The sequence below is a fragment of the Paraphaeosphaeria sporulosa genome (genome assembly GCF_001642045.1).
Source record: "Paraphaeosphaeria sporulosa strain AP3s5-JAC2a unplaced genomic scaffold CC84scaffold_2, whole genome shotgun sequence".
NCBI lineage: Eukaryota > Fungi > Ascomycota > Dothideomycetes > Pleosporales > Didymosphaeriaceae > Paraphaeosphaeria > Paraphaeosphaeria sporulosa.
In genome coordinates, this window is record NW_017253361.1 from 1,456,672 (window position 1) to 1,474,914 (window position 18,243).

The 18,243-nt window shown below is 50.3% G+C and overlaps 10 protein-coding genes across 10 annotated transcripts; 4 read left to right on the top strand and 6 right to left on the bottom strand.

The window, feature by feature from the left end:
• Nucleotides 1-505: 505 nt before the first annotated feature.
• Nucleotides 506-919, bottom strand: CC84DRAFT_452508 (uncharacterized protein). Its single transcript, XM_018186320.1, has one exon. It carries the CDS (start codon nt 828-830, stop codon nt 576-578), a length of 255 nt encoding a protein of 84 aa, XP_018040079.1. The 5' UTR covers nt 831-919; the 3' UTR covers nt 506-575.
• Nucleotides 920-2,602: 1,683 nt separating this feature from the next.
• Nucleotides 2,603-3,935, bottom strand: CC84DRAFT_1160820 (L domain-like protein). The gene is made up of 2 exons (XM_018177588.1): nt 3,523-3,935; nt 2,603-3,385 (listed from the first exon to the last, which is right to left on the bottom strand). Exons 1-2 carry the CDS (start codon nt 3,796-3,798, stop codon nt 3,029-3,031), a joined length of 633 nt encoding a protein of 210 aa, XP_018040080.1. The 5' UTR covers nt 3,799-3,935; the 3' UTR covers nt 2,603-3,028.
• A 288-nt stretch (nt 3,936-4,223) lies between these two features.
• Nucleotides 4,224-6,367, top strand: CC84DRAFT_452529 (extracellular invertase). Its single transcript, XM_018186321.1, has one exon. The coding sequence runs from the start codon at nt 4,455-4,457 to the stop codon at nt 6,330-6,332; it is 1,878 nt and encodes a 625-aa protein (XP_018040081.1). The 5' UTR covers nt 4,224-4,454; the 3' UTR covers nt 6,333-6,367.
• Nucleotides 6,368-6,403: 36 nt separating this feature from the next.
• On the bottom strand, nt 6,404-7,109 carry CC84DRAFT_1202377 (3-demethylubiquinone-9 3-methyltransferase; the record flags this gene model as incomplete). Its single annotated transcript, XM_018181770.1, has 2 exons — nt 6,950-7,109; nt 6,404-6,858 (listed from the first exon to the last, which is right to left on the bottom strand). The coding sequence occupies exons 1-2, from the start codon at nt 7,047-7,049 to the stop codon at nt 6,404-6,406; spliced, it is 555 nt and encodes a 184-aa protein (XP_018040082.1). The 5' UTR covers nt 7,050-7,109.
• A 1,931-nt stretch (nt 7,110-9,040) lies between these two features.
• CC84DRAFT_1172251 (uncharacterized protein) lies at nt 9,041-9,644 on the top strand (the record flags this gene model as incomplete). Its single annotated transcript, XM_018179970.1, has 2 exons — nt 9,041-9,107; nt 9,166-9,644. 2 exons carry the CDS (start codon nt 9,041-9,043, stop codon nt 9,642-9,644), a joined length of 546 nt encoding a protein of 181 aa, XP_018040083.1.
• A 1,213-nt stretch (nt 9,645-10,857) lies between these two features.
• Nucleotides 10,858-11,238, top strand: CC84DRAFT_1084949 (uncharacterized protein; the record flags this gene model as incomplete). Its single annotated transcript, XM_018174074.1, has 1 exon — nt 10,858-11,238. A coding segment is annotated over one exon (381 nt), but the record flags the coding sequence as incomplete, so codon positions are not given.
• Nucleotides 11,239-11,601: 363 nt separating this feature from the next.
• CC84DRAFT_1137600 (uncharacterized protein) lies at nt 11,602-13,112 on the top strand. The gene is made up of 2 exons (XM_018176154.1): nt 11,602-12,635; nt 12,692-13,112. Exons 1-2 carry the CDS (start codon nt 11,634-11,636, stop codon nt 12,800-12,802), a joined length of 1,113 nt encoding a protein of 370 aa, XP_018040085.1. The 5' UTR covers nt 11,602-11,633; the 3' UTR covers nt 12,803-13,112.
• On the bottom strand, nt 12,942-14,167 carry CC84DRAFT_1235569 (uncharacterized protein; the record flags this gene model as incomplete). Its single annotated transcript, XM_018183848.1, has 3 exons — nt 12,942-13,434; nt 13,487-13,668; nt 13,720-14,167. The coding sequence occupies 3 exons, from the start codon at nt 14,165-14,167 to the stop codon at nt 13,081-13,083; spliced, it is 984 nt and encodes a 327-aa protein (XP_018040086.1). The 3' UTR covers nt 12,942-13,080.
• Nucleotides 14,168-14,722: 555 nt separating this feature from the next.
• On the bottom strand, nt 14,723-16,520 carry CC84DRAFT_1081966 (MFS1 putative major facilitator superfamily transporter; the record flags this gene model as incomplete). Its single annotated transcript, XM_018173957.1, has 6 exons — nt 14,723-14,951; nt 15,002-15,051; nt 15,104-15,511; nt 15,569-15,796; nt 15,847-16,268; nt 16,319-16,520. 6 exons carry the CDS (start codon nt 16,518-16,520, stop codon nt 14,723-14,725), a joined length of 1,539 nt encoding a protein of 512 aa, XP_018040087.1.
• Nucleotides 16,521-16,912: 392 nt separating this feature from the next.
• CC84DRAFT_1235575 (uncharacterized protein) lies at nt 16,913-18,220 on the bottom strand (the record flags this gene model as incomplete). Its single annotated transcript, XM_018183849.1, has 3 exons — nt 17,804-18,220; nt 17,100-17,746; nt 16,913-17,041 (listed from the first exon to the last, which is right to left on the bottom strand). Exons 1-3 carry the CDS (start codon nt 18,015-18,017, stop codon nt 16,913-16,915), a joined length of 990 nt encoding a protein of 329 aa, XP_018040088.1. The 5' UTR covers nt 18,018-18,220.
• Between the last annotated feature and the right edge of the window lie 23 nt (nt 18,221-18,243).

An 18,243-nucleotide genomic window follows, 5' to 3' on the forward strand; every position in this document is an offset into this window, starting at 1 on the left:
GGTCCCACTCCCTTCCTTCCCAATCCTCCCATCTACACAGACCTATTCCCAGCAACGCAGAACGCACGTAAGCCTGATCCTACTCTACGTATGCAGTCATCCCCACCAGCTTCCATCGGACTCCGTGTATATTATCTCTTCCACTCCTTCCTCCCAAGATAGGATTGGGGCCGCAGAAACGGCCGCAGTGCGTTACCGTACGCCTGGGTACGAAGCGCGACTTTGATTGGCGCGAAGACAACTTTGGGATTCACCCGCGGAGCCAATCAGGGAAGGGAGCGGGGAGGGATTTCTGCCTGCGGCTGGTGGAGAGGTGGGTGAATTGGGAAGGGAGCACAGAGAGGGTAAAGTGCTGCTGAGTCTCTGGAAAGGCTGTGTGGAATGGGGCACGGGGCACGGATGGGGAAGTCGAGTTGGGTGGAAGGCGTCTGAGATGAGACGAAACGCGAGTACATAGGATGCGTGACCGATCTGGCTTCTTAGCTCGACCTGGGTTCTCCGGTCTGAACATACACTCTGTTGTAGGTAGTATTCCGGGACTGAGTCGATCTGTTCAAATCTCGTCGTGATGTTCCTCATCCCGCTCTGCCAAACTCGCATCCCCCGCGCCAGACGTAAACCGCTCCCTCGTCTATAATCAAAATGGTAATGATGATGATAATAATAATAATATCCTCAGGCACCCAGCCCACGGCCCGATCCCGTTCGCAAAGCGGGCCGAAGGGCACCAAGGCACCTGCGAACCGTATCCATGAGTAAGCCGCATCCCAGGCCGCCAGCATGGGGCGTAGTGCATCGGACGTGGAAGCCAAGCCGATTCGTAGGGCCATGTGCTTCTGGCGCGCTCTGCAAGCGCATGTGTTTGTGTGGCGTGGTCTGCGGGTTCTAGGTGCTCTGCAATATCGTGCCTTCAATCTTGATCTGGAATGTCGTTGTTATAGTGAGGTCCTTTTTATAGTTGAAGTTAGGTTCGTGTGCATATGTGGCGGAGTAGAGATAACGTCAGCGACGTACCCTCCGCATTCGACCCGAAACTTTCGTCCAAACCTTGCGGGGGGAATCGTGGGTTGTGGAGAAGAGCTAGCTCACTTGCAGCGAGGATGTGCGACTGTGGCGTATTGGCTTCATTGTTCCTGGGCTGGATGATGTGGGAAGCTTGATGTGTTTGAATGACGTATGGATGTAAGGCTGGAGTGTGGTCTTGGTTCTCGAGAGAGTTCTGTATGGTTGGGGCCGTTTGTTAGGCGAAGGGACAGTTTGAAAAAGGGTGAGAAAAGAGGGACGCAAGTACAATGGTTTATGTTGGTGTGGTGTACGATGCATGCGTTCATGGTTCGAGTGTCTTGAACAGTTCAGATGAAATAGACAAGTGAGTATTGACGGGGAGGCACAACAAGGTTATCGCAGACTAAGGACGGCGGGTATACATGCCTCATATTTTTGCATGACGAACGATTCTACATTGCAGATTTGGATGGTGCTCGAGAAACAACGCCACTATTTGTTACTGTCTGCTTTGTTTCTCTAGAATTCTGCGCCCATAAAATACAGATTAGCTTGAACCAGTTGCAAGGAATACTCTATTGGTGTTACAGCAAAATCAAATGTCTTACCGCAACCTTTACCAGTATTCGCGCAATGCTTCCTCATTCTTTGGTAACGTTCGTACCACTTTTCCTGATGTGGATCGACGTATAGCAGGTCGTGCATGGAACAACTTGCGAACCCATTTCTGACATAGGAATCTTCGCAACCTGTGCTGGAATTACGCAAAATCATAAACTTCACTACGCGAGAATTCCGTGAAGAACCCTTCGGATAAGTTCGCGTGATAACAGGCAGGACAAAGTGTCGCTCTGATCGATGCGCTTCTCTTCTTCTCCATCAAATCTTCCGGAATATCCTCTTGAGAATACATGGATAGCGCTGCCCTCCACAGTAATTTACACTCCAAAATGATGCATGCACTCTTATGCGACTAAACGGATCAGCTGGGTCGGCGGGTATAGCCTTTGCTGAATGGATAGCAACGTGGTATTACTCAGACAAGTAGCATAAGTTACCGTAGGAAAGCGTCAGTCTTTCTTCGGTGGATCTCTCTTTTCGCTCGATTTTGACCCAAATCGAGGATGGACAACGGTATGCGCTAATTGAATGCAATTGTCTGGGCCATATCCCGGCAATATACTCGCCGTCAAGCTCAGGAGTCATGTGCTGAGCGATACCCGCAAATGCGGCGAATTTGTCTAGTATTCCACCAATTTTGGGCCTCGTAGGAGTTGAAGGCAATGCCTTGATTTGGAAATTCATACTGAAGGCGGGAATAACCATGTATAAGCTCTATGAATGCCACCCACCGTGCCGAATCGTCAGGGTTGCACAAGCACAAGTGCGCGGCCCCAAACAGGAAACCACTACGATGGTACTCCAGGTCCCTGAGCGCATATCGATGGGAGGGGGGTCGTGATCCTCTCGGAAAAGGCACTGCTTTCATTCGTCAGTGTTTGTATGACGAGCCTAGCAAAACAAGGTCGAATGGAGCAGAGTCGGTGTCGATCGTGATTCTGAGTGCACGAAAACGCTCCAATGTACAGAACAGTGAGTTGGTAGTCGCAGTTTGCTTAAGTTTACATGCAATGCGCTAGTCTCAAATCGTGGTTCACCATTTCCTTCCTACGTAGTTGAATACTCCCGCGGGCGACCGCATGTTCAGCGAAAGTGCAGGCCCAAAATGCCAATAGTTTTCTTTTGTAAATGACTAGCACCTAACGCTTGATTTTCGAGCGCCGTTCCCTACTGCATTGCTAGATGCAATCGTGCCGTGGTTGCCAGATGCGACACAAATTGCAAATCGATGACTTCAGGTCAATTCCTCGTTTCCAACTGTCCCTACCCAGACCCAACTACCGTCTTCCCAAGGGTATTTTCCAATTCTTCATCACCGTCGATCGCTAAGCTTGTTTCTCTCGCTGTCACTGCCAAAAGGCTCCTTTGGAAGAGAGGCCATGTGCCTCAGGACATGGGTTCCCTACGTCTCCATGGGATCGCCACCCTCCAACACATATGCCGGTATCCGCCCTTCCGCAAGATCTTTCTCCAGCCTCGCCATCTCTGCCAACGAACTTGCGTTTCTGATTGCCGCCCGCATCCTGTTCTTCTCTTCCTCGGTCCAAATGCGCTCTTTCGTCGGCGTGTCCGCGCCATTGGTGTAATTCGGCACGACGAAGCCCTTCGACTTCTGCCCCTTGATCTTCGTCGCTAGTTCGGAGGGTTCCTCGGCCGTGCCGAATAGCTCTGTGGCTTTACGGCGCTCCACGTCGCGCACCTTGACAAAGTCAAGATAGCGGACGGACGGGCAGAGCCATATTACCCACAAACGGTAGTTCTAAACGTTCGTCAATAACTGCGGATTTCATGTAACTGTGTGCGTATTTGCGTGTTGCACGCGCACTACGCCTGCGCTTTCAAACACCCTTGGGAATATTAGGCGCACGCTGTGAGCCGCAAATTATTTGTACGTACCTCTTTGCTTGTCACCGGGTTGTCCTTCAATGCAAGATACACCAGCTTCTTGAAGCCACCCAAAGGGTCCAACTCAGCCAGCTCAGAAATCCTGTTCTTGGTAAGAACCAGAGTCGTGAGATTCGGGATGCTCGAGCTCAGGTTGGCCTGGATGTTGGCTATGCGGTTTTGACCGAGGAAGAGCGTACGCAGTCGCGGCTGGAGGGGGAAGTTGCCAAGCTGAGCAATATCGTTGTCGGTCAGGTCGATGGCGTCGTTGTCTCGTGCCGCACCCATGTTCTCGATGGCGGAGATTTTGTGGCCTGTGGTTTACACAAATTGATATCAATTCAGCTCTTCAAGCGTAGCATCTGTTCTTTCCATACGCACCTCGTAGATCGAGTTCACGCTCCGTGAGACAATTGATGAAGGAGAGGGAGCTGTTGATCAGATCCGTAGTAAGCCTCATGATGGCGGCGGGTGGGCGTTCTTGGAGGCGCGTTCAATTGTTGCTACAGCGCAGAGTACGCGCAGGTGGATTATCGGGGATACGTATGGCGGGCGAGTGTGCTTGGATTCGCGACAGCGGCGAGCTTGATCTCCAAGCGCGTTGACGATTTTCGGCTGGCAGGCACCATCCAGATGCCAAGATTCCGCTTACCTAAGCAACATACATGGGCTCTGCCTCTCACTCCAAGTCTGTAGGAGTCAAGCTGCCGGTGCAACTCCGCCCCGCGAACACATTTCCATCTTAGCACCCCGGGTCGCAATTGCACAATCTAGCCATCTGCCGTTCTTTGGCATCATGACATCAGTCATCCCATATGGGAGGTCCCGAAAATTCTTCCGACCTCGGGATCGCAGATCATGAAAGCAGGGACGCGGGGTTCGTGGGGACATAAATACTTGCTTTGCGTCGATGTCGACATAGAGTGTGTTCTTTGCCATCCATCATGAAAATCGCCGGACCCATCGTGTTACCTGCGGCGGCAGTCCTAGCCAACCCGCTCCTTCCGCGCCAGAGCAATGTGACGGACTACAATTCTGCACCACCCAATCTGACCTCGTTGGCGAACGCTTCCTTGTTTGATACGTGGAGGCCTCGAGCTCACTTCCTGCCGGCATATGGGTCAATTGGCGACCCTTGTATGCACTATACAGACCCTGCAACTGGATTGTTCCATGTTGGCTATCTGCACCAAGGCGCCTCCGGAGCAACAACTTCCGACCTTGTCACATACACCGACCTCAATCCGAATTCGGGACCCTTTATCCGCGCTGGCGGAATCAATGATCACGTTGCTGTGTTCGACGGAAGTGTCATCGAAAAGGGTATCAATGGGACCCCAACCCTCCTGTATACGAGCGTGAACTACCTTCCGATTCAATGGACCATACGGTATACCAAAGGAAGTGAAACACAGTCACTTGCTATTGCAACCGATGGTGGACGCAACTTCACAAAGCTGAAGCACGGACCAGTCATCCCAAGCCCACCGTTTGCGTATAATGTGACAGGATTCCGAGATCCATTCGTGTTCCAGAATCCCAACTTCGATCAGTTGCTCGATAGCAGCAACGGCACCTGGTACACTATCATTTCTGGAGGAATCCATGGAGAAGGCCCGAGCCTGTTTCTGTACAGACAATATGAACAGGATCCGTACTTTGAGAACTGGGAGTTTCTCGGTCAGTGGTGGAGCGAGGAGGCAAACTCGACCTGGACTGAAGCTGGATGGGCCGGACGGTGGGGCTTTAACTTTGAGGTCGGGAACCTCTTCGCACTGGATTCAAGTGGCTACAACGCCGAAGGTGAGATCTTCGTCACGCTTGGTGCTGAGTGGTCATACACGCCCATAGTACCGCAAGTTTCCGACAACAGAGAGATGCTTTGGGCTGCAGGATCGCACAAGTTCGTCGACGGCACGCTGAAGTTTGTGCCCTCTATGGCTGGCAGATTGGATGCAGGACGTTCCGCCTACGCAGCTGCTGGGAAGCATTTGCCAGCTTCTTCTCAAGCAGGCCAAAACAGCGGCGCCCCGGATCGCTTTATATCCTACCTCTGGTTGACAGGCAATTTCTACGGCACGCTTGACTTCCCCACTACGCAGCAAAACTGGTCTGGTTCTCTTCTGCTGCCGAGGGAGCTCAGCGTGGGGTACATGAATGTTGTTGACAACGCACTGGCATGGGAGAAGGGTTCTTGGAGGGTCGAGTCGCAAAACGACAACGGCACACTCACGCTTGCAACCCTTCGTCAGCAAATCGCGAGAGAGCCCCTTGCAGCTTTTCAGCAGAACGCTACAAACACGACCACGCAATCGGGAGGTAGCATCTCCTCCAGCCATAAATTTGACGAAAGCCCACGATCAAAGCACTATATGATGACCGCATCCATCTCCTTCCCCTCTCGCACAAACGACGATCTGAAAGCCGGCTTCTCTATCCTTTCTGGAACCAATGAGAATACCAACATCTACTACCAGTTCTCCAACGAAAGCCTAGTCATCGACCGCTCGAACAGCTCAGCTGTTGCAGCCACCACTCCCGGTATCAATACGGACAATGAGTCTGGAAAGTTCCGCTTGTTCGATGTTCCAACCGCGAACGGGACTAACATCGAGACCTTGGACCTCACCATCGTCGTTGATGGTGGCGTGGTGGAAGTCCACGCCAACAACCGCTTTGTGGTGAGTACGTGGGTGTGGAGCTGGTACGAAGACAGCACAGATGTAGGATTCTTCGTTGAGGGCGGCGAAGTCGAGTTCAGCGAGGTGAAGATCTATGAGGGTTTGGTTGATGCGTGGCCGAGTAGAAACTCGACCTCTTGAGCCCTTGCCCACACTAAAAGCAATACTATCCATTTCCATGATTGAAGAATGTTCAAATTATTGGAGCCGGTCTAAGCCGCCCCCTCAAAAGCCCTCTCCAGCTCGCTAATATTCAACTTCACCATCCCCATCATCGCCTCCATGACCCTTCGTACCTTCTCCTTATCCCCATCCCTTCCCCACTCCTCCAACGCCCGCGGCACTACCTGCCAACTCACACCCCATCTATCCTTCAACCAGCCACACGCCCTCGCGCCCTCATCGCCCCCTTGCCCAAGTTTTTCCCAATAGTAGTCAATCTCCGCTTGATCCTCGCACTCTATAGTGAAAGTGGGTGATGCATTGGGTACCTGGAAGTGTTCCGGACCGCCGTTGATCGCAGCGAAAGGGTGCCCGGCGAGGCTGAAGGTGAGCATCATGACAGATCCAACGGGCTTGTTGTGATGAGCTTGACCGGCGGAGGTGTAGCGGTAGGTGTGGGTTATGCTGCTGGAGGGGAAGACGGTGGTGTAGAATTGGACGGCTTCTGCCTAGGCTTAGTGGTTTATCAGATGTTGTGATTTGTAGAGATGGTGTTGGGTGGAACAAAAAGAGCACCTAAAAGCTGGGAGACTTGCGTTCTGCGTTCGACTCGAACCAGATGTTGGGGATGATTGTGGAAAAGGACATGGTGGATGAGATGGGCGTGTTTCTTGGACTTAGGAACAGGAGGATCATGCGTTTGCTTCAGGGACAGCAATTAAGAGGGTCTTTGTACAATGGCTGATGGGGTGTCGCCAAGCTGTGGTGTGACGCCAAAGCGCATGGGTGTGAGGGGCTACGCGTGGTTCAGAGAACGCCGGCGCGCGCTGTCACGTGAATGGCGTTGGTGCCTTGAATGCGACGAATGCGAAGGCTTTTGGCGTGAGGTTTGTTTTGGTCCAACGAAACATCGGAAAAGCGTGCAATTACGTTGGCATATTTAGGTGGAAGATCTTAGCTGGTCTAGCAGTACTTTTAGCCAAACTACCATAACTTTGGTAGGCATGGTGAAAGAACTCATAACTCGTTAGGTGTTGCACTACATCTGAGATGACAAGCTACGAAGGTTTTCAGCCCATTTAGTAACTCCATTTTTGACAGCACAATGCTTGCCGTCTGCGGTTCGGGGTCAGCATGCTGGTTGTTCACCTCCCGAAATAGATAAAGCTGCAGTGAGCTCTACAAGAACTTGCAATCATTTCCAAGATTCGAAACTGCTGAAGCTGATTCTCGAGTTTCTTTCGGTCAGGATGGTCTTAAGGCAATATTTAAACCATTCATTACAGAGTGTTGGTTGCTACGAGTACTAATGGTACATTATTGGACGGTAACCCTCTTCGTCTATACATAGAGCAAGCAATGCCATGTGGCCGAATTATGATGAAGAACCGACTCGTCCCTACCCGGTGCTGATAGCAGATTTGGATATGATGAATAGTGATTGGGTTGGATCCACTCCGTCGCAAATACAATTCCATCGCAGTCACCTAAATCCTGTCTCGTACCGGGCTCCGGCCTCTAACACCATGTTTGCACCCATATTCTATCGCGATCAACTTGAGAGGATTGTGGAATGGGCCGCTACCGGCTCTCCTGGGAAAGCCACAGCTTGCGCTCTAAGCACAGCAGAATAAAGCCATTACCATGTTATGATCGAGCTGCATATGTCTTTTTATGTCTGAAGCAAATGCGCCGCAAGGTGCCTATGGCCGAGCAATTATCTTTCTTGTCACTGTTATGGCACTGTGAAAAGGTCAGACAAATGATCATCACAGTATCTCGCAGCCATGACAGTGCATGTTGCAACTCAAACGCATATTCTTGTTTCAACTCAAGATAGACCATGTCAATAATCTTGTCAACGAATTCTGACTGCAGCTACCATGTCTCGGATTGATTGTTAATCCAACCGGTGAGCTCTCGCGGACAGTACGGGCTCTATCCTCATCGGAACTTTTAGCATGTTTTTAGCCAAGGTATAATGTTTGGTTGAGATCTCTATCTTATTCGCTGGCCCGTCGTGCACATGCATACGGATCCTTGTTACAATTACTGTCGCTGTCGTCAGCAAAGGCCGAGCTTTAGCTCAATGTGACGATTGGGAACACCACAGAGACGGTTTTCGCAACGAATAATCTTTTCAGAAAGTAATTCATCGTCTCCATGACACAGAATTGAGCGGTGAGACAGATATCGATGACCTTGGCGTCAGCTACGAGCTACTCCGTAGGAATACACTGCAGCTGTTCCAACCATTTAGCGAATTGAAGCAGTATTCCAGCTTCGGCAACTCTATGACACCCAGAACCCTGTCCAGAATGACAGCGGCATGATGCCATATCAACGACTCATTGCATGTGGACGATAGAGTAACGTTGTGCAGCAGCCCACATTCCACATTCGAACAATTTCGTGCCGTGATCCTCCTGACTTGTCATTAGCAATGTCAGGTTTATTTGGAGACTCTTTGGATAAGCAGGCTTCATTCATGACGCGTAGATTTGTGGTATAATGAGTACATTCAGGTAATCCTAGGTTTCGACGATAGGATCAGGGCTACAATATCACGGCTATAAAGAAGGCGTATCACCCACCTCAAGTTTCACCAGCACCATACAGTGTCTTTCGCTTCGTTATCAAATTCTCTCCCAAATCTGCCACCAGACCGCAGTCCAAAGTCTAGCACCATGAAGGGCCTCTACCAATTCATTGCCGGCAGCACCGCCGTCTATTCGGCTATGGCCGCTCCTATGGGTGAGTGCAACCTCAGAAAACGTTAGCAACATTCATTAAAATGATTTTGTCTTCAAAGGTACAGCTGGGAAGCTTGAGCGTAGCACAAATATTTGGACTGCTGCTGCCCAGGCAGATGACACCATCCAGGGCGACCAGGGCCCTGGACGGAAGCGCAGCACGAACATCTGGACTAAGGCAGCGACTGCTGACGACGAGAAGCGCAGCGAGGCTATTTGGAACATTGCTGCTGCTGCTGATGATGATACTGCCAAGCGCGGTACAACGATCTGGACCGTGGCTGGGGGTGCTGATACCAAGCGTGCTGAATCGATCTGGACCAAGGTTGGAGACAGCACTGCAAAGCGTGGGGAATCGATTTGGACGACCTCCATTGATGACACGGCCAAGCGTAGCCAGTCAATTTGGACCAAAGCAGGAGATGCCACTGCCAAGCGCAGTGAATCGATTTGGACAAAGGCTGGAGAGAACGATGCTAAGCGTAGTGAAGCCATCTGGACTGTCGCCGCCACAGCCGAGGACGATGCTGCGCAGTGAGTTGTCACCGATCTCTGCGGTCCACGCCGAAGATCACACGAGGTCAGTGTCGAGGATGTGGAAATTCTTCGTTACTCCAGCAATTTGGTCAAGGGAACCATGCGGATGGACTTTCATTATGCAGTTAGCGGTTTCATTGGACGCTCTGAACCTTTGGGCAATGCCATTCAGGAATGGCTTGTTCAAGAATGGTTAGCTGAGTAGTTGTGTGGCTACCAGAACATCATGTGCAACAGCTCACCTCAGTCACTCGTTGCATAGGTGTACTTAGATACAACCAAGATATGGCGATTTAAGAGAGTTTTAGTTGTGCAAGTGATCGATTTATCTAAATGAGCTCCGGCTCTATAGAAAGCGCCGCACAATCAATGTAAACAGTGTTGCGTCTTCTCACCTATGACTGTACCTTTGAAGTCGCACATTTAGTATTCAATACTACATGTTCCGTAAAACACCACTAAATAATTACTTACGACAACATATGAAGCTTTTATTGGCTGGGCGAATCATGACTTGTGGAATGCTCGACTGCGCACGTCAGCATCCATAATATAAGCATCATCAGCACGCACATTGTCCTTTCCCCCCTCCCGGACCAGTCGATGATCTCCTCCATCTACAACACCTGTCCAACACCCGCCACACAGTCAAAAACATGTCCCCCAAAGAGCTTTCCGAAGCCAGCATAAGACTGCTCACCAGTGAAGAGCGATATGCCAGTAGCGCTGAGGAAACAAATTCAGGCTCGTTTCGAAGGAATGCCGGATACGATTTACCCCGCCGGCGTAAATCTCGGGAATCATGGGCATACCGCTCTTCCATGATCCTTAATGTTGCTCTTCTGACGAGCACAATTTTGCTTTACATCAGGAATACGCAGCTGTGGTCGCCATTACCTCCATGGCCAGCAACAATCTATTGTGAGTAGACCCAATGATGACAAAGTGGCCTGTCTGATACGTGCTGTAGCACCAGCCGAAAGCGCAGTAGAGTATGAGACAGTGGTCTTCGACACCAATCTTCGGGCGGACATGTAAGCAATACGAAGCCAAACAATTACTCCGCGAAGATCACTAAATTGACCCAAGCGAATCTGGAAAGCCAAACATTTACCTTGCTTTGACAGACGAAGGAGATGAAGCGTGGGAGATACTGACCGAAGGTACGTCTTCCCAGCATATAGCTCCTAGTCATCGCTAACATCCCGAGAGGATACGCCACCTCCGGCATCCCTTTCTCTCAAGCATCTCATCTCCCTTTTGAGACCGTCCCTTCCTCAGAACAACCCGGGAAATATATGACAGGCCTCTCCGTCTTCCATCAACTCCATTGCTTGAATCGGATTCGCAAGCTGCTCCATCCGGAACGGTATCCGTGGCAGCTGGCAGCGAACCTATCGGAATCGGAGACACGAATTCATGACAACCACTGTGTTGATCTCATTCGACAGGCGCTGATGTGCAACGCAGATATCAGTCCCATACAGTGGGAGATGAATGCAAAACTGGGGATACCGCTACCTTCCGCGAGGACAGTCCATACTTGTAAGAAGTGGAGCAGCATTATTTCGTGGGCGATGGATCACAAGATTTGAGCGAGTAAAGCATTAAAACATGCACGGAGAATTGCCTCGGGCTTGTTGTGCACGCGCGAAGAAGCGCTGTGGAGGATGAGCTGATGTGATGAGAGTTGTCGTGTGTGGATGAGCCAGCGTATTTTATTTGAAAGTCTTCCATCTCATCATCGAAAATTTGGTGCCTTTTTTTTTTTTTTTTTAATAGCCATTCCAGATGCAATGATAATCGAAGGCGGGTACATGGGAGCTCTAGAAATACCTATTTCTCGTGACACCGCAACAAAGTTACGAGTAGAGGCAGCTTCTGCGCTAGACCGCAATTGAGTTTGAGTCTGTGCACGAGCTCGGGGCGCGCTTGTCAAGTGACCAAACTTCGCGACAGTACGTCTTAGCATCTCTCGCGCATCAATCAAATGTCTTGCTTACGTTGCCGAGCGGCGCTGCCACCTCTATCGGCAGTGCGCTCCCCAGTTGGTCGCGCTGCGCGATGGAATCAGATCCGGCAGCTCCAAACACGTCGCTCACAGAATGCGCCAGGCCATCCATCCAAGACCCTGCCTCATCCAACGAGCCAATCACCCCAAAGTCAGCCTGCAACGGAACCACATTACCCCCCAAATCTCAATGAAGAAGGCCATTTCCCTGGAGGTGGAGAGATTCCCAAAGTGAAGATTCGGTTTCTCGCTCCTACCATATGGGCAATCACGGTTTCCACGGGCATTTATGTGTCCCTCGCGTACTTCACAGCCAAAAGTGAATTGGAATCCAAGAGCCCGTATAGTCTGTTCCGAGGCAACTCTAGGGGATCCTCATATTCAATCTCCACTCCCAACGGCCCTCCTACCCCCACAGAAGTCGTCACTAGAGCTTGGCGCAACGCAGACCCAATGTCAAAGCTAAGCTGGGGTCTGATTGGTGTTAACGGCGCAGTGCACCTCTCTAGCTTGGTCGCACCACGTGTCTGGCAGCACCTGTGGCATATTCCAGCAACAAACCGACATTACACGCTCTTTACGTCGACTTTCGTTCATTCAGGTCTTATGCACCTTGGAGTCAATCTATATGCTCTGTACAATTTCCTGCCGGCAACCGGGTATTCATCTCTCTTCCGTGGAGATACGAACCACATGCTGTCCTTCTTCCTCTCAACGGGTGTTTTGTCTGGACTTGCGCAGCACTTCGCTAGTATGATCTTCAGACAAGGTCGTGCCTACGCACCTTTCATCTCCTCTGGTGGAGCTAGCGGTGCGCTCTTTGCTGTTTTTGGCGCCTTCTGCATGGAGTATCCGACACAGGGCGTTGGCATCATCTTGATCCCATATTATATGGAAGCACAGTATTTCTTGCCCATCGTCATGGCGTTCGATCTTGTTGGAATGATTCGCGGGTACTCTTTTGTGCAATTTGGCCATGCGGTAAGCCCACTTCACTGTATGCTGCTGTTCCATACAAATTAACTCATGGCTTTTAGGCACATCTTAGCGGTGCTTGCATTGGGGCAGCTTACTCTTACCTCGACGGACACAACAATGCCTGGCGGCCTTTGGTCGATTACTGGAAACGACATTTGCAACAAAGATAGGGACACTGCTTGTGATTGCGGCTGTGAAACATTCGATGATAGAAGGCCTGCGTCTTGGTGACACCAGACCGGACATGATGGCCAGTATCCCGGATCTTGCTGGATCTTTGAGTTGTTTAGGTACAGGCGTTGTGGACAGGTAGAGCATGCTATTTGTACCTTAACGGAGGTCCGTACATATCATCAACCCGCTCTGGATGTCACGGTCAAAGACTCATATCAGGAGGTCGACATCTTTAAAATATGATCTTTAACACGGCTAGCTAAATTTTATAACTTCACCAGAAGGCGATAACTCTCGCCTCCACGCTCATTCTCGGCTCCTCATTGTCCACATTCGGCAGCATCGGTGAGCAATGCGCGCAATATTGGGAGATTTTCGGATCCTTCTCGGACGCAGTGTCTGCGAACTTGAGGATGAGGACATCTTCGGGCGTTTGCTTGGTCATGCAGTACCACTTTTGTCCAGTATTCTTCGCCTCCGGTGTTTGTGTGTACTGCTCAAGCATATATTCACCCTTGTCCACCACATTGCTGGTCGCTCTATACTCGATGGGCTGTAGAGTATCTTTCTCGGTTGTGCGCCAGTCAGCAACTGCGAGAGGGTCCCGCTTCACGGGCTTGAGTGGTCTCTGTGGAAGGCTGTCAACGTAACACCGAGTCTCAGAAAGGCACAATGCTTACCCAAACAGAGTACGCAGCGTATCGCTTCGCATCTTTGTTTGCATCTTCGGCATCGAGAGCTTCCTGCGCTGCAGCTTTGATGTCCTTGCGGCAGTATCGTGCAGTACGCTTGAGCCCTTCCAGCGTGTAGTCCACATGCGCGAACCGAGCAGGTTCGAGACCAGCATCTGTCTTCCCAGTCACTTCAGCCTGTCAGTGCCGCTCTCCGAACTGAGCTCGGTATATACACTTACCCCAAGCCGTCTCCTTTTTTGCCCTTTCCTTCACTGTCTCATCGTGCTTATCTCCGGCTTTCCGATAGAACGACGGGTCCGCATTCTTCTCCGCGAGCCTCTTCCTGATCCCCAAGTGATTCACAACCACCTTCTTAGCACCTGTCACTTTCCCAACAAGATCCTCGACCTCTTTCACGTATGTCTCTTCTGGGTTCTCACCATTCATCCATTCGTCCACGTCCAGCGCAGATCGGTGTTTCACATACGCGAATCCTTGCACATCAAGTCCCTCTGGGCCTTGCACTATTTCTGGAGAAGAGACAGGTTCGAATAGATCGACTTCGATGTCTTCGGAGTACTTGTGCGCCGGACCAGAGAAGAGTCCGCGATCTTCAGGGCGTACAGATAAATCGAGGACGTTGTAGCGGACCGTGCCGCGAGATGATGCGCCTATGAGACCGGGCATGTTAAAATTACTAGTGTAATGAAAGGATCGCCTTTGCAGAGGCTGGGAGCTGAGGCGGAGGAGCGTGTTGCGGAGACAAGCTGGCAGCATATGTTGTTACTTAGCGAAATTGCTTCGTATTATCAATGATACCACGATGCTTATGAACATCATAAGTCAAGATAAATAAAGTAGTCCAGCTCCAGGAACTGAGCAGAAGCTGTGGTGATGATAGCCGAGTTGACCAATCAGCCGGCCACATCTTTTAGTGAATACGCGATGGCGCCTCGGCGAAGTAAATAGCCATGGTAATTGTACTATGATTGATACACGTATGCGGAGCTCCATGACCGCGGTGGTAATCGTAGGCTCATGAAGATATCAGTAATCAGAATTTGAGCGGACTTGCTCGAGGCTCGCGTGCGCGAGGTTGCATTGCCGCAAGCAATCTATAGTAGATGGGGAATAGAGCCCACGAACTTCAAGATGTGACATCAAAGAAGGCTTTGCACAAATGCGGTCTTATTGGGACTCTCTTAGAACAGTCAAAGAATGACATTGATGATCTAGCTACATCTACACAGCTTCATATTTCTCCATGTGCTCAAGATCTGCAGCCTTTTTCTCATATCCAAGTTCCTTCAAGTGGATTTTAGGCATCTGTTTCGCAACTCTCACAGTGTCGAAGATAGATTTTGACTGGGCAAAAATTGCGTCCAGCTCTTCAAGAGATCGGCCCGCAGTTTCGGGATAGAAGAAGTAGACCATGGGGACAAACGTTGCATTCAAAACGGTGTAGATGATGCTATACCAAGATTAGGTGATTATAGAAAGTATAGAGCTGATAGAACTCACAAGTACTGGTAACCAATATCCTCAAATCCGACCGGTGTGACCTCAACCACCTACGTTATGTAAGTTCCCGCTGCCAATAGAATACTAATGTGAAGCTCTTACCATGAAATTGAAGAGCCAACTAATAGCTGTGCTCAAACCACATATAGCTGCCCTGAGTTGGACTGGAGCAATCTCACTGGCGTACAAGAAAGGTATACCAATGTACCCGACGGTGTACACAACATAGTACAGGTATAAGAAGAACACAGCCGCCTTCGAAGCTGCTCTGTTGTCCGGCTGGGAGGTAAGTGCAGTGACGCACACGAAGCAAACACACATGGCGGAAGCGCTGAACATCATCAGAGGTCGTCGCCCAAAACGATCCACCGTGAATGCGCATAGGATTCCCCCTAAAATGAGACAGGCTTGTGATGCAGCGGCGAGAACACCGGCTTCGACTGCTGGGAAATGCAGTTGCTGCTCGTAGATCGTGGGGGCGTAGAAGGCTATCGCGTTTACTCCTGTCATCTGCACGGAGATTAGCACTCCATGCAACATCAAAATAACTGTTCTCGGGCCGCTCACCTGAAGCATGATTTGCAAGATAGAAGCTAGAACGACCCGGTGGAATATCCTCTGTGGTCCCATGCTGAACATAGACAAGAGACTCGTATGTCGAACAGAAATTCGCAAGGCTAGCTCGATATCTTCGATCTCCTTCTCGACAGCCTCGGGGTCGCCAGGGTGAAGTAAATCCAGTACACGTTTGGCTTCTTCGTGTCTATCTTTGAGTTTGAGCCAGCGTGGGGATTCCTGTGGGCGCATTAGCACGTTTGTAACAAAAGACTTACGCTGAGACCTACCGGCAGTGTGAAGATGAAACACATAACGATGACAGCCAACACACTTACAATCGATAATGGGAATCTCCAAGCCACCGATCCCTTCGTAAAGGACATGCCGAAGGAAACCCACAAGGCCAAGGATAATCCAGTACCACAGTAGATGCCAAAGGAAGAAACATGCGAGCCTCTACTTTTAGTTTTGGAGAGTTCGGATTGCCACACTGGCACCGTCGCAGTGATACCGCCTACCCCAAGCCCCAGAACGCACCGCGCAACGATAAATTGACCAAGAGAATATGATGTTGACATCAGAAGGCCCCCGATGAACACTGCCATGGCTGCGACGAAGATGGTCATGCGGCGGCCCAGTCGATCACCAAGAAAGGTGCAGGCAATCGCGCCAAAAGCACCCAGGAGGGTATACATTGCCACAACAGTTCCTATCTCAATTCATCAGATACTTTACCGTTGCGAAAAGGATAGCAATTACCTTGTATGACTGATTTGTCATGTTTTTGATCAGGAGGAGCATCCGTAACATCGATAGTAGGAAACTGCTTCCTGAAGGACTCGCCATTGAGTACACCACCGGCCGATGCTGTTGCATATCCAAAGATTGAAATGCAAACCAGAGACTCCGTCCAGACTGCCCAGTGTAGCTTCCTACCACTCAGTTCCCAAAATGGCGCCATAGTCTCTCAAGCTGAAAAGCTGGAAGTATATTAGACAAGAAATCTGCACAGAGATTTAGACGAGTAGTTTGTGGTACAAATTCGCTCGGCTATTGTATGCTACCTTCCCGCCGAGAAAGTCACAACGATGACCTTCTAGCTTACGGTAGAGATTGCGGGAAGCCGCTATTGTCAGTTTTAGTGCTTACAGTGGTTCAAGGTGTGCTTGTATTCCCCATTCCCTCGGTTATTGTGGAATGTCAACACCAAAACATCGTTCCGGGTCAAGTACCCGAGTTTTCAGGCCTATCTGATGTATTTCGCCACGAGTAAACCCCGAATGAATCGTCGATGGGCATATTCGCTTGGAAGTGATCTTCCTGGGCAGAGTCGGAACAAAGCTGATTACTATCCTAGAAGAGTACCATACAATTCGGTGGCGATGACACCGCTCTCGGGTGGTTTAGCGGACTGGAAGTGACGAAGAAAGTCCATCTGTTCAGCTTCTTGCACAGCTCCGCGAGCCTCTCCAAATCAAACATCTGTTGGTTCGTCTGATCAGCAAGCATGAACAAAAACAAGCAAACATTTAGTCCTTACCTCACCAATTGGAACGCCCCAGCCGGCAAGACATATATGGTGCAAGCTCCAATCGTGATCTTTGTTGGGCCTGACCTCGAAGCTGACGCCATCGCCTGCAACGGCAACAATGTGGTTGTCCCACAGGAACCGAGTGACTTCCTCGCTCTGAATCAGACCACTATGCTTGTGCTTCTGAACTTGCGTATCTGCGCGGTACTGCTTCTTCTCGTCCAGAGAAAGCGATTCCCATGTTTTTGTGAAACCGCAACGCAGAAAGAAAATGTCTCCAGGCCTGAACTCAATGCGACACTCCTTAGCGATCTCCTTCACCTCGTCGAGAGTGATCGCGTGACCAGTCATACCATTAACTTTCTGGCCCTTCTTCTCGGCATATGATACATAGTCGATGAGGAAGCCTCTTGCGGCGATGCCATCCTGAGCCCAATGCCCGATTCCAATGCGGTCGCTCTCCATCTTAGAAATTTCATCTCCGGTCGTACCGCCATACCAAGCGCGTTTCCCATTAGGTTGCTCCGCGCCGTAATGGCGGAAGCCATCCCATTGCGAGCCTGCTTGAGGGTTGAAGCGCCATATATCGTCCCAAGCGATGCCTTCGTAGTTTGGTATGGGTACAATTTGGTGGTCGCATGGGAAGCGATTGAAGCCTAGATTCACATCAAAAATAAGGACAAATCAATTAAAAACCAATCTCAGTGGTTTACCGGGTGTTTCCAGTCTTGTCATGTCCCAATTGACGCATACGCGCTCCCCAGTGCGTACTTCAGACTGGACTACTTCAGCTACATGCTCGGGGGTCAGATATCGCAGCATGCCCAAGCCTTCGTCTTTTGTTCCTGCTTCTGCGACCCAGAAGCGTCTTTTATCCTTAAGCTCATCAAATTTGGGTAGATCGGAAAAGGATTTGTATTGCGCCATGTTGCGAAAGTATTCGCTTGGTTGTACGATGGAAGCTCTGTGGTTAAGTTTTCGCTATTGATGAGAGCTGCGAAGCGACTGCAAATAAACATGGCCTTCCTCCTTGCGCGAACCTCCTGGCTGGTTCGTGTTCCGCATGACGCACCCGAGTACCACACCCAGATAGAGAAGGTGCGGCCAAAGACCTAATTCGTCTCCGCAACAGATCAGTGGTTACTGCAGCTTC

What these genes read in the sequence shown, in the direction of transcription:
- CC84DRAFT_452508 (XM_018186320.1), bottom strand. Translation starts at nt 830, where the DNA reads ATGGCCCTACGAATCGGCTTGGCTTCCACGTCCGATGCACTACGCCCC.
- CC84DRAFT_1160820 (XM_018177588.1), bottom strand. Translation starts at nt 3,798, where the DNA reads ATGGGTGCGGCACGAGACAACGACGCCATCGACCTGACCGACAACGAT. An exon ending in ACCCGGTGACAAGCAAAGAG is followed by an intron (nt 3,386 to 3,522) that starts GTACGTACAAAT and finishes ACGAACGTTTAG; the next exon opens with AACTACCGTTTGTGGGTAAT.
- CC84DRAFT_452529 (XM_018186321.1), top strand. Translation starts at nt 4,455, where the DNA reads ATGAAAATCGCCGGACCCATCGTGTTACCTGCGGCGGCAGTCCTAGCC.
- CC84DRAFT_1137600 (XM_018176154.1), top strand. Translation starts at nt 11,634, where the DNA reads ATGTCTTGCTTACGTTGCCGAGCGGCGCTGCCACCTCTATCGGCAGTG. An exon ending in TTGTGCAATTTGGCCATGCG is followed by an intron (nt 12,636 to 12,691) that starts GTAAGCCCACTT and finishes CATGGCTTTTAG; the next exon opens with GCACATCTTAGCGGTGCTTG.